A 13,147-nucleotide genomic window follows, 5' to 3' on the forward strand; every position below is an offset into this window, starting at 1 on the left:
AAGCTTTTTATTGGGATCCCGAACTCCGTGACCTATGTGCCTTCTCAAGTCAAAAACCGAGAGTTTCTGGTGATGAGCAATAAAGCAACGTGCAATCGAGAAAGCCGAGATTATTTGCAAAGTCTGCTTAGCTTGAGAGCACTCGGCCCTGGCAGCCCCGGGGCTGCGGTTGGGCGGTGGGGGCGGAGAAGTTCCCCTTGCCCGCTGGAGCAGCGAGGCTCCCCCAGAGTGCTGGGTGGGCCCCAGGCCCACCGTCGGGGGCCTGAACGCCCAGCTTCCCGTGTTAAACGCCAACGAGCAACCCACTAACCCCGAAGCCGGAGCCTTTACCTTGCGGCCACCGCCTCCTCTCCGCCCAAGTTCAAAGTTGGGAGCTGCTGGGCTTCCGGGGTTCGTTGGTGTCGCGAGAAAAGCCGCCCGGGCTGGACGGCGCTCGTCGGCCTCCGGAACCTTTCCTGCGGGCGGCCGGCCGCGCCGGGGACCTTCCGGGGCGGGGGGCGCGCGGCGGGCGATGGCGGCGCCGGCGCTGAAGCACTGGCGCACCACGCTGGAGCGGGTGGAGAAGTTCGTGTCGCCGCTGTATTTCACCGACTGTAACCTCCGCGGCAGGTGCGCCCCTTCTCCCCTTCCGGGGGGAGGAAACGCAAACTGGGGCCGCGGGGTAAAGTGCCCGCTGGGCACTGGGCCGCGGCCCCGGAAGGCGGGCGAAGGGTGTGCCGCGGCCGCCCTGGGGCGCTCGCATCGGCCGATGGCGAGGACGCGAGGCCTCAACTGCTGGCCGGCCCGCGGGCGGAAAGCGGCGGCTCCGAGCGCGCGCGCGCTCACCGGCTCCTCTCGCACAGGCTCTACGGGGACAGCCGCCCCGTGGCCGCGCTCTCCTGCTTCCTGACACCCGAGCGACTTCCCTACCAGCAGGCCATCCAGCAGCACTTCCGCCCGGCGCAGGTCGGCGAGCGCTTCGGACCCACGTGGGTAATGCCCAGAGGGTGGGCGGGACGGGGGCATGTCAGGGCAGGGCCCCGCTTGCGGCTTGCTTCCCCCAAGGAAGCACGAGGACTCGCCCCCATTCGTTGCTTGTGGCCCCAGCCCTTCACCGGGAGACGGCAGCACCCTCTTCTGGAAACAGCCCCTTCTTCCTTCTCGGCCGCCTGACATCTTTAGAAAGAGCCATCGCAGGTCCCTGCCTCCTCCATTGCACCGGAGCCCAGAGCACCGGGTCCTTTTAAAAATGCAGGTCCTTGAAGAAGATCAGAAGTCGAAGGAAGTGGGTCAGCCTGACGGGGAGACAGCTTTGGCTTCTAAGCCTGTCTTGGCGCGCTCTCTTGTAGATGGTGGACCTGTTGGTTCCAGGTGGAGCTGACCATCCCAGAGGCATGGGTGGGGCAGGAAGTTCACCTTCGCTGGGAAAGTAATGGCGAAGGCCTGGTGTGGCGTGATGGAGAACCTGTCCAGGTGAGGAGCCCTGTGTTAAGAGCAGCTAGGACCACATTTTATTAGCCCCGGTCTCTGGAGAAGCCACAGTTGAGTGACCCTGCCTGCTGGGTGGGCAGTGTCCGAATTTCAGGGCTGGGGCAGTTGCTGCTTGAGCACCCCTAGGACAGGTTCTGCCACAGCGCCCTTGAGTGAGCGGCCACGATCTCGATTTAATTCCTACCACACCAGCAGTGCATGAAGTCGACCACCTTCCCAATCGGACTTAACTGCCATTGTTCATCAAGAATGCTGATCCATCATTGCAGCAGCTCCGTTTATCTGCCGCTCCTAGGTGCCAAGCAGGGGACTCTGCAAGCCATAGTACTTCCTAGCTTTTAACAAGCTTTCTTCTTCTTCTTTTTTTTTGCATTTGCATTTCCTTTTGTTTAAAATACATACTTGTTTTTTTGTTTCTATTTTAATTTTATTTTTTAGAATACATGCTTATAAGAGACGTTTCTCACACAGCCCTGCCTGGTATAAAGTGAGCTTTTAAGACTTCCTCTTAATGTAAGGATCCCTGGTGGCATAGTGGGTTACCGTTGAGTTGCTAGCTGCAAGCTCGGCAGTTCGAACCCACCAACCGCTCTGCAGGAGAAATATGAAACTCCAGCGTAGTGATGACGAGCTGGGCTTTAACCACAAAGCCCGCAGGTGTAAACCATCAGGTGGTCCACCGGAGAAAGAAAGGCTAGGCTTTCCGCTCCTCAGAAACCCACAGGGGCAGTTCTACTCTGCCCTATAGGGTCCCCACGAGTTGAAATCCCTTGATGGCAGTGAGTTGGGGTTTGTGGAGCAAAGATTTGCAGCCTCAAACCCGTAGAGGCGGCTCGACCCTGTCCAGAGAGTTACTGTGAATCCAAACCAGCCCAATGGCAGTGAGTTTGATTTTGGACTTTTCCCTTAATTAAATCTCCCCATTCCCTAGATCAGCGGTTTTCTACCTGTGGGTCACGACCCCTTTGGGGGTCAAACGACCCTTTCACAGGAGTCTCCTAAGACCATCGGAAAACATATTTCCGATGGTCTTAGGAACCCAGACACCGTTCCTCTATGCATCTCCAGGCAGGCCTGCCTGCATGCAGGCACGTGCACGTACAAGCACCCCACGTGAAAACTGACCCACGCTGCACCACGCTTCAAGACAACAGTTCATTTATTTGTCGCTAGAAATAAATAGTTCACAACATAGAATGACATGTTGGTTTTGTGACTCATCACTATGCTTTCCTTATGCTCAATTTGTAACAATGAAAATACAACCTGCCTATCAGAGATTTGCTTGAGGTTTCCTAGCAGTAGCCAAATGACAGTAGCAACGAAAATAACTTTGTGGTTGGGGGGGGGGGGCGTACCACAAGATGAGGTATGAAAGGGTCGCGGCGTGAGGAAGGCTGAGAACCACTGCCCTAGATAGAAGCATTACGCCTTGTGCATACTGCCAACCATGTGTAGCTTAATCGTGAGAACCTGGCAGTCTTTTTAAGTCAATGTACGGATTAAGGAAAAGTGTATGAGGACAGTTGACTTGCCCAGATCCATACAGCTGCCATCCCCTGCTAGACCAACCTTCAAGCTTAACTTTCTCACCACTTAAGGCTTACGGCTTGGGTTCTTGTGCTGAAAGGAGGCAGAGTCCTCCGCGTCCAGCAGGTGTCTTGAGAGTGAGGCAAGCCCGGCCCTGCACTCATGCAGCTGCCTTTGAGCTCCTTACCTAAGAGTGCGGACACTTGGGGAGCCGCATACTGGAATCTAGACCCTACCCAGGACACCCAATAAGATCAGCAGAGGCTTTTTTTAAAAAACAATTTATTAGGGGCTCATACAACTTTTATCACAGTCCATACATATACATACATCAATTGTATAAAGCACACCTGTACATTCTTTGCCCTAATAATTATCTTTTTTTTTCTCCTCTTTTCTTTTTTTACATTTTATTAGGGACTCATACAACTCTTATCACAATCCATACATATACATACATCAATTGTATAAAGCACATCCATACATTCTTTGCCCCAAACATTCTCAAAGCATTTGCTCTCCACTTAAGCCCTTTGCATCAGGTCCTCTTTTTTTTCCCTCCCTCCCTCCCCGTTTCCCCCTCCCTCATGTGCCCTTGGTAATTTATACATCGTTATTTTGTCATATCTTGCCCTATCCGGAGTCTCCCTTCCCCCCCTTCCCTGCCATCCCTCTCCCAGGGAGGAGGTCACATGTGGATCCTTGTAATCAGTTCCCCCTTTCCAACCCACTCACCCTCCACTCTCCCAGCATCGCCCCTCACACCCTTGGTCCTGAAGGTATCATCCACCCTGGATTCCCTGTGCCTCCAGCCCTCATATGTACCAGTGTACAGCCTCTGCCCTATCCAGCCCTGCAAGGTAGAATTCGGATCATGGTAGTTGGGGGGAGGAAGCATCCAGGATCTGGGGGAAAGCTGTGTTCTTCATCGGTACTACCTCACACCCTAATTAACCCATCTCCTCTCCTGAACCCCTCTGTGAGGGGATCTCCATTGGCCGACACTTGGGCCTTGGGTCTCCACTCTGCACTTCCCCCTTCATTCACTATGGTATATATATATGTGTGTGTGTGTGTGTGTGTGTGTGTGTGTATACACACACATATCTTTTTTTTTTTTTTTGCATGATGCCTTATACCTGGTCCCTTTGGCACCTTGTGATCGCACTGGCCGGTGTGCTTCTTCCATGTGGGCTTTTTTGCTTCTGAGCTAGATGGCCGCTTGTTCACCTTCAAGCCTTTAAGACCCCAGACACTATCTCTTTTGATAGCCGGGCACCATCAGCTTTCTTCGCCACATTTGCTTATGCACCCGTTTGTCTTCAGCGATCCTATCATGGAGGTGTGCAGTCAATGATATGATTTTTTGTTCTTTGATGCCTGGTAACTGATCCCTTCGGGACCACTCGATCACACAAGCTGGTGTGTTCTTCCATGTGGACTTTGTTGCTTCTGAGCTAGATGGCCACTTGTTTATCTTCAAGCCTTTAAGACCCCAGTCACTATCTCTTTTGATAGCCGGGCACCATCAGCTTTCTTCACCACATGTACTTGTTCACCCACTTTGGCTCCAGCCGTTGTGTCGGGAGAGTGAGCATCATAGAGTTCCAATTTAATAAAAGAAGGTATTCATGCATTGAGGGAGTGCTTGAGTAGAGGCCCAAGATCCTTCCGCCACCTTAATACTTAACCTATAAATATAGACACATCGATCTATTTCCCCATCCTCCTATATATATTTGCATGTACATGTCTTTGTCTAGACCTCCATAAACAGCAGAAGATTTTTTGTGTGTTTTTTTTAAACTGGTGCAAACAGGTGTCATGTGGTCAGCGTGGCATTGACTGCCAACAGAGGGCATCTGCTACCCAAACCCACCGCCATCAACTCAATTGTTTCCTGATTTGTCAGTCTTGGCTCTTCCTTGGTGGTGGTGCTGGTGGTGGTTGAGGGTGGAGACACCCAAAACTGGAACTGGGTGGAAGGAACTGGCCTCCTCGGACTGAGGGTGCATCTCATGCCAAGACCCTCCTCCACTCCACCAGGGTTTGACCAAAGAGGGGGAGAAGACCAGCTATGTCCTGACTGACAAGCTTGGGGAAGGAGACCCCCGGAGGTGAGTGATCCCCTGTGTCCTGTGGGCCAGATCTCAGAGACCCCACTCGCTCACCCCTCCAGCGCATCTAGTTTGCCCAGTCCTGGGAGGCCGAGGTCAGACACTCCCCTCCCTGCAGCTGCAGCACCAATGCCCCGCCCACCTCACTCTACTTCCCCATGAGGGTTCCTTGCTGTGGCCTCGCGTGCACAGTGCCCGCTGCTCGCCAACAGAAATTCACAGATGACAGACACTCAGGCCCAACAGCCTCTGCTGTGCCGCAGGCGGGCCCTGCTCTGACCTTTGGCTCTGCCCTGTGTGGGCAATGTTGACAGCTCTTTTAGGGCTGCCAATACATGCCCAAAGGACACTCCACGCAGCAATCAGCTTGAGCCTGGAGGCACTCAGCTCTAGCCCAGGGGTCAGCAAATCCAGCCGCTACGCCTCCACACACCATTTAGTTCCTAGAGGCACCCGACGCTGCTGCAAGGCACTATCCTGCCCAAAGGCACTCGGCTTTCCCTGCTCCTTGGGCATGAAGTGCGCTGCCCCTGCTCCTGGTTCTAATGCCGCTGCCCCCACCCCACTGCTCTGTCACTGGTGTCCCCACCGTCTCCTGGACCAAGGAGGCTCAGTGCATCGGAATCTTGTGTCCAAAGCATGCACTCCACTGCTGGCTCGTCGCTCATGCGTAGTGTGATCCCCCTTCCGGCCTCCGAGGTGGCTCGTTTTGTGACAGTCACACAATCCTATTAGCTAGCACTCCCAGCTGAATCCTACCAGTCTCTGCCCCCACCTTCTTGCACCCGGCCCACCAGGAAAAGGTCGTCTGCCTGCTTGTGGTCAATGCAGAAGAGTGCAGAGAAAGTCGCTCCCCTTATCCCACCCACAGTGGATGGCCATCGTGAACACCGGCCTCCAGCCTGGCGGGGTTTCTTCCGTGCCTGGATTTCACTGGTTGAAATGGTGTTTCCTTCATACTTCCCATCCTGGCTGGGTCATTCTTTATTAACTGGCCACACCACAAAAGGCCCTCATGGTCATTGCATGGTCGAGTGCCCCTAGCCCCTGAGAGCACGGTGGTAGACAGCGTGGCCCTGACAGGAGGAGACACGCACGTCTCTGTGGAACGGAGGAGAATGCTGGGCGCTTCATTTGGGCCTCAGCACCCTGAGGAGAGGCGTGGGGGTGTGGGGTGTGTGTGTGTGTGGTGGGGACCTTCACTAAAGAAGTCATGCTTCTGCCTGTGCCCTTGAGCACATCAAGCATAAACCCTACGCTGCCTGCCCGCAGTGGCTGGTGGGTCTGAGCCCTAGTGTCCATTGGGTGGGTAGTCCAAACACACCTTGAGGACACAGGAAGTTTCAAAGGCCACAAGAACCGCTGCCAGTGGACTCTGACTCAGTGAGCCTACAGGACCGAGGAGAACTGGCCCAGGTCTCCCAGGCTGCCCCCGCCTTTCTCCTGTGGTGTGTGCCAACCACGACACTCTGCTGTGCTACCAGACTTTGCTGTGCCAAGTCAACAAAAGGCTAAACAGGGCAGGGCAGGTCAGCAGTTCGAAACGTGGCTATTGATTGTCCCTGACGTCTAAGGTGGGACTCCCAGCAGGACGTGGGTTTGGTCTGGCCTTTCCACCACAGTTGGTCCACTGACCTTCTGGCCTCTCACACATGCCCTTCTCCAACGGTCAGCGGCTCGCTCTCCTGCAGCCCCCAGGGTCTTGGCTGGTCCCTTGTCACCTCAGGCCACCTCTCACCCTTGTAGCCTCACCCTCTATGTGGAAGTGGCCTGCAATGGGCTCCTGGGGGCCGGCAAGGGGAGCATGATTGCAGCCCCGGACCCCGAGAAGATGTTTGAGCTGACGCAGGCGGAGCTGGCTGTGTTCCACCGGGGCGTCTACAGGCTCCTGCTGGACCTGGAGCTGCTGCTGGGGATCGCCAAGGTACCAGGCCTCACCCCCACCCCCAGCACCTAGAGCCCCGTTCTAGGACTCTGAGAATCCAGACTGGAAAGTTCTTCCTGCCTGTCCCAGTGTGGAAAGGTTTCCCTACGCGCAGAGAGCAGGGCCGGGAGAGGGGAGACCAATGGGAGCAAAGGCTAAGAACCCCCAGAAGGGAGATCAGCTGGGGCCTGATTTCCAAAGCCCCAGCAGCTCAAAGGTGTAGGAGTGGGGAGTAAAGGTGGAACCCCACCACAGGGCCTCGGGCAAGACGATCAGCGCAGCTTCCAGGCCCTGCACACGGCCAACCAGATGGTGAACATGTGCGACCCTGCCCGGCCCGAGACCTTCCCAGCTGCCGAGGCCCTGGCCTCCAGGTTCTTTGGGCAGCGTGGAGGTGACAGCCAGCACACTATCCATGCCATCGGACACTGCCACATTGATACGGGTAGGGCCTCGGGCTGTGGACACTGGCAACAAGCTCTGACATTCATGAGACCCCTTGCCAGGCAGATCTGAAGGGAAGTCAGGCGGCCGCAGTGGGTGGTGGAGGATGGGTGATGCCAGAGAGCCTTTTAAAGGCGGAGTCTTGTGGGGTTCATTGAGATGGGGCGATCTCCAGTGCGGCGGGGATCAAGAGTTCGGTTTTGATCTAATGAGCATGTATCTGAGTGTCAAGGGAAATGCACATGTTTAACAAGCTCCCCATGGCGCTGATTCTGAGCCCAAGAGCTTTCTCTGCCAAGACGGGGAGTTGGCTGGCATGGCCAGGCCAGGAGGAGGCTGGCTGAGGGGTCCAGAGAGACCGCAGGATGACTGGCCCGTGCAGCTGCCCCGGTCTCTGGACAATTCATCAATATGCAGGCAGTGGGGGTTACATTCCTGCGACCTCACAGGGTCTTCTCTGGGGGTGCCTGGGCCTCCCTTTCCTAAGCTGTAATGTTGAGCTGGTAGCCCTGCACCCCCATCCCCGTCCTCATCTCCCATTATAGGAGGGGGTTGAGGTAACAGCTCTGGACGATGCCACCAGTCTGTGCAGCGCATGAGACCCTGGCACAGCAGATCCAGGGCTGGCTTGGGTGCCTGAAGGAACAGGGGTGAGGCTAGAACTCTGAGAGCTCGGGGCCTTCCTGTGCTCCCCACCCTGCCCTTGTCTAGCCTGGCTCTGGCCCTTCAAGGAGACCGTGCGGAAGTGTGCCCGCAGCTGGGTGACCGCGGTGCAGCTCATGGAGCAGAACCCCGCCTTCGTCTTCGCTTGCTCCCAGGTCAGCCGGCTCGGCCTGGGACCCGGATCCCGGATCGCTCCTCACTCTCAGCCTCTCGAGGCCCCCAGAGGCTGAGCAGGCCACCCATCCTGCCCCAGCACTGGCTCCCTCTGGCCCACAGGCGCAGCAGCTCGAGTGGGTGAAGAGCCACTACCCTGGCCTGTACACCCGGCTGCAGGAGTGCGCCTGCCGGGGCCAGTTTGTGCCCGTGGGGGGCACCTGGGTGGAGATGGTGAGTGCTGCTCCTTGTTCTCCCCTCAGCAGCCCCTGGGGTCCGGGGCACCAAGGGGGTGGGGGTTCCGCACGGAAATCTGCTGACGGGGCGAACAGACAGTGGGGCAGGAAGGATCTGCTTCTCTCACCTGTGCCGCCAGGACGGGAACCTGCCCAGCGGAGAAGCCATGGTGAGGCAGTTCCTACAAGGCCAGAACTTCTTTCTGCAGGAGTTTGGGAAGCTGTGCTCTGAGGTAGGCCTGCGTGTGGGCGCAGTGGCGTGCAGAGGGGCTGAAGGAAGCTGTCCCCCGCCCCCTGTCCCCGAGCCCTGCTCCCGTCCCCCAGAGCCCCTCTCCCCACAGTTCTGGCTGCCAGACACGTTTGGCTACTCAGCGCAGCTCCCCCAGATCATGCGTGGCTGTGGCATCAGGCGCTTCCTGACGCAGAAGCTGAGCTGGAACCTGGTGAACACCTTCCCGGTGCGCAGGCATGGCCTGGGTCCCCATGGGCAGGGGCGGGACGGAGTCAGGAAGGGCCAGCTCTGACCCTGGCCTCTGTCCTCCCTGCCCGGGCAGCACCACACCTTCTTTTGGGAGGGGCTGGACGGCTCCCGTGTGCTGGCCCACTTCCCACCAGGCGACTCCTACGGGATGCAGGGCAGTGTGGAGGAGGTAAGGGGCAGCCAGTGACCAGGTTGAAGAGGGCTGTGTCCGTCCTGGGCTGACTACACTGGCCTGCCTCTACCTGACCAGGTGCTAAAGACAGTGCGCAACAACCGGGACAAGGGGCGGACTAACCACAGTGCCTTCCTCTTCGGCTTTGGGGACGGGGGTGGTGGCCCCACGCAGACCATGGTGGACCGCTTGGAGCGCCTGTGCAACACAGACGGGCTTCCCAGGTCAGCCTGGACCAGCAGCTTGCACGGGCTGCCCCTCGGGTCCTGCTCACAGACCGATAACAACCCTCCCATGGGACCAAGTCCTGCCCCACATCTGGGCCTCCAAACTTCCACCTGGGTTGGCGTGGGAGCCAAAGCTGAAGGTGGGGGGGCAGGGGCATGAGCCCTGGAGAAAGCCCCTGCCACCCAGGGGCCCAGACCTGGGAGCTCCTCTCTGCGGGGCCGGGTTGCGGGTGTGCGCTGAGGGAGAGCAGGCCCATGCCTCTTCAGAGTACAGCTGTCTTCTCCGGACCGGCTCTTCTCGGCGCTGGAGAGCGACGCGGGCCAGCTGTGCACGTGGGTCGGGGAGCTCTTCTTGGAGCTGCACAATGGCACATACACCACCCACGCGCAGGTCAGGGCAGGCCCCAGCCAGCTGGACACGGGGTGGGCCATGGTCGTCAGGGGCTCAGAGCAGGAGGCGAGGACATGGGGTGTAGATGGAGCTGGGGAAGAAGCTTGTATACCCTGGGCTTCAGGAGCCGGGGCTGAGGGGCCTTGAGTTCACCCCCAGAGGCTTTTTCCAGGAAGCTCCGGGAAGCCATGTTGGCTATTGGGAGGTGACCCCAGACTGGCCTCTCCCCGCTTTCCCAGGTCAAGAAGGGGAATCGGGAGTGCGAGAGGATCCTGCATGACGTGGAGCTGCTGAGCAGCCTGGCCCTGGCCCACAGCACACACTTCCCATACCCTGCCAAGCAGCTGCGGCGCCTCTGGAGGTCTGTGCGCCCAGCCCTGCCCTGCCCAGCCGCCCCACGGGCCACCTTTCCTGGACCTCTGTGCTGCCCCCCTGCCCTCGCCTCTGCAGGCTCCTGCTGCTGAACCAGTTCCATGACGTGGTGCCTGGAAGCTGCATCCAGCTGGTGGTGGAAGATGCCATGAGCCACTACCAAGGTGAGTCTGGGCGGGTCGGGGGAACGCTAGGAGATCATACCAGACCCACAGCCTGGCCCCTGACCAGCCAGTCTCTCCGCAGACATCCGCTCCCAGGGCAACAGCCTGCTGAGCGCTGCCACGGCAGCCCTGTGTGCCGGGGAGCCAGGTCCCGAGGGCCTCCTCCTTGTCAACACCCTGCCCTGGACTCGAACTGAAGTGCTGGCCCTGCCCCGGTCTGGTGGGGCCCACAGCCTAGGTAGGAGGGGGTAGGAAGGTGGGGAATCCAGGAAGGTCCAGGCGGCTGCACTGACCCCGGTCTCCCCTCCAGCGCTGGTGACGGTGCCCAGCATGGGCTTTGCTCCTGCTCCCACTCCTACTTCTGAGCACCCCCTGCTGCCCCAGCTGCCCCAGCAGCCTGTGGTCGTAGTGCAGGAGGTGAGTCCCGGCTGGACCCCATTAGGTGGGGACTGGCCTGTCTGCTCCCCAGTGACATGGGCCTTTGAGCCCCAGCCTGTAGGAAAGGTGGGCTGGGCTGGTTGTGAGAAGCTCCTGCAGGCTCAGTCTCCGCCTTTTCCATCAAGACGGATGGTTCCGTGACTCTGGACAACGGCATCATCCGAGTGAGGCTGGACCCAACTGGCCGCCTGACGTCCCTGGTCCTGCTAGCCTCTGGCAGGTAGGTACCAGCCTTCCCTGCCCTTCCCAGTGCTGGGCAGACTCCGCCTCCATCTCCTGGCCACAACCCTGCCCACAGCGGTGGGCCCCCGGCTAGGCCCCAAGCATAGAGGGCAGGCTGATCAGGGAGCGCTCTGCTCTGCCCCTGGCTCAGGTAGAGCCAGGTCAGCCAGGGGTAAGCCAGTCCCTGTTTCCTTCCAGGGAGGCCATCGCTGAGGGTGCCGTGGGGAACCAGTTTGTGCTCTTTGACGATGTGCCCCTGTACTGGGATGCGTGGGACGTCATGGACTACCACCTGGAGACACGGTGCGGGCTGGGAAGCAGGGGTGGAGGCCCACAGGCGACCAGGACTCCCAGCCCTCCCTGACTCAGCACCTCCCACCATGTCCCACAGGAAGCCCGTGCTGGGCCAGCCGGGGACCCTGGCAGTGGGCACAGAGGGGGGCCTGCAGGGCAGTGCCTGGTTCCTGCTACAGCTCAGCCCCCATAGCCGGCTCAGCCAGGAGGTGGTGCTGGACATCGGGTGCCCCTATGTTCGCTTCCACACGGAGGTAGCAGCTGGGCAGGGGGCAGGTTCTTCAGGTGACTGGTGGGAGGTGGAGGGCACCAGGCTTCACAGGTCCCCACCCTCCCCCACCTGCAGGTGCACTGGCAGGAGACCCACAAGTTCCTGAAGGTGGAGTTCCCTGCCCGTGTGCGCAGCCCACAGGCCACCTATGAGATCCAGTTTGGACACCTGCAGAGGCCCACCCACTACAACACCTCCTGGGACTGGGCTCGCTTTGAGGTGTGCCTGGCCGGACTGTGTGGGTGGTGATGGTGGGGAGGAGGAGGGACCGACAGGGCTCACACGGACTTTTTAATACTCGGGCTCTGTGATGGGTGTGCCCGGTCAATCCCCGTTCCACAGAAGCAGAATGCCGGGAGAGGGCCCTCCTCGTTCGCCCGGCCACAGTGAGAGGCTGAAGGACACTGGCTTTGACAGCACGGGGGTGGGTGGGGGGTTCTGCCCGCCAGGTGTGGGCCCACCGCTGGATGGACCTGTCTGAGTGCGGCTTCGGGCTGGCGCTGCTCAACGACTCCAAGTACGGCGCCTCGGTGCGCGGCAACATCCTCAGCCTCTCGCTGTGAGTGGGGGCCCCTCCCCGACACCCGGGCTGGCTGCTCCCCACCCGCGCCCCAGCCGCTCCAACCTGTGCCCACCCCCACCCGCCGCCCCAGCTTGAGAGCCCCGAAAGCCCCCGACGCCACGGCTGACATGGGACGCCACGAGTTCACCTACGCCTTGATGCCGCACAAGGGTGAGTGCGGGACCGTGTATGCGGGCGGGCCTCGGAGCCCCAGCAGCCGCACCGCCCGACCCCCATTTTCTGGTCGCACCCCAGGCTCCTTCCAGGATGCGGGCGTCATCCAAGCTGCCTACAACCTCAACTTCCCCCTGCTGGCGCTGCCAGCCCCGGGACCTGCCCCGGCGGGCCCCTGGAGCGCCTTCTCGCTGTCCACTCCAGCGGTCATCCTGGAGACCGTCAAGCAGGCACGGGGCGGGGCTGCGGTGGGGAGGGGGCGGGGCCTGTACACGCACGCCTCGGCCCCGCCCATCACAGCCTTTTCCCCACCCACCCCAGGCTGAGGCCACGCCCCTGAGCCGCACGCTGGTGCTGAGGCTGTACGAGGCGCATGGCAGCCACGTGGACTGCTGGCTGCAGACGTCGCTGCCAGTTCAGGAGGCCGTCCTGTGAGTGGGGCACCGACCAAGGAGGGGGGCTGGAGGCTGGCTCTTGGAGAGGGCAAGGGCGGCCTCATAGCCCCTCCTGTTCTCCAGCTGCGACCTCCTGGAGAAGCGAGACCCAGCCGGTCACCTGCCCCTGAGCAACAACCGCCTGAAGCTCACCTTTTCTCCCTTCCAAGTGCAGTCCCTGCTGCTGGTGCTGCAGCCCCCCACGGACTGAGCCCCAGGAGGGAGACCTACCCCTCTGTGCCCCTACAATAAACCTGCCGCCACGGCCCTGCTGGCAGCCCCATGCCCTGGACCGTCCTGGAGTTTGAAGGAGAAGGACTTGGCCCTAGCGTGAAGGGTGGGGACATGGCTAAGGTGTGGCTGGGAAGGCAGTTTCGGGGTTGTAGCCCCGGGAGAGATTGCAGGTCT

General features: G+C 59.6%; 1 protein-coding gene across 2 annotated transcripts; it reads left to right on the forward strand.

Moving 5' to 3' along the window:
• Positions 1 to 476: 476 nt before the first annotated feature.
• On the forward strand, positions 477 to 13,022 carry MAN2C1 (mannosidase alpha class 2C member 1). Of its 2 annotated transcripts, XM_075536136.1 has the most exons (26): positions 477 to 609; positions 843 to 968; positions 1,329 to 1,452; positions 5,047 to 5,117; positions 6,864 to 7,041; positions 7,297 to 7,486; positions 8,197 to 8,303; positions 8,425 to 8,535; positions 8,678 to 8,770; positions 8,879 to 8,995; positions 9,092 to 9,187; positions 9,269 to 9,414; positions 9,685 to 9,808; positions 10,048 to 10,169; positions 10,259 to 10,344; positions 10,427 to 10,582; positions 10,655 to 10,761; positions 10,908 to 11,002; positions 11,203 to 11,307; positions 11,396 to 11,552; positions 11,645 to 11,788; positions 12,019 to 12,128; positions 12,223 to 12,302; positions 12,387 to 12,535; positions 12,627 to 12,736; positions 12,824 to 13,022. In XM_075536136.1, the coding sequence occupies exons 1-26, from the start codon at positions 512 to 514 to the stop codon at positions 12,948 to 12,950; spliced, it is 3,129 nt and encodes a 1,042-aa protein (XP_075392251.1). In that variant the 5' UTR covers positions 477 to 511; the 3' UTR covers positions 12,951 to 13,022. The 2 variants fall into 2 exon arrangements, with proteins under 2 accessions (XP_075392251.1, XP_075392250.1); XM_075536135.1 differs by having other exon boundaries at positions 12,223 to 12,535.
• The last annotated feature ends 125 nt before the right edge of the window (positions 13,023 to 13,147 follow it).

Source organism: Tenrec ecaudatus, chromosome 17 (genome assembly GCF_050624435.1).
Source record: "Tenrec ecaudatus isolate mTenEca1 chromosome 17, mTenEca1.hap1, whole genome shotgun sequence".
In the NCBI taxonomy this organism is placed as follows: Eukaryota; Metazoa; Chordata; class Mammalia; order Afrosoricida; family Tenrecidae; genus Tenrec; species Tenrec ecaudatus.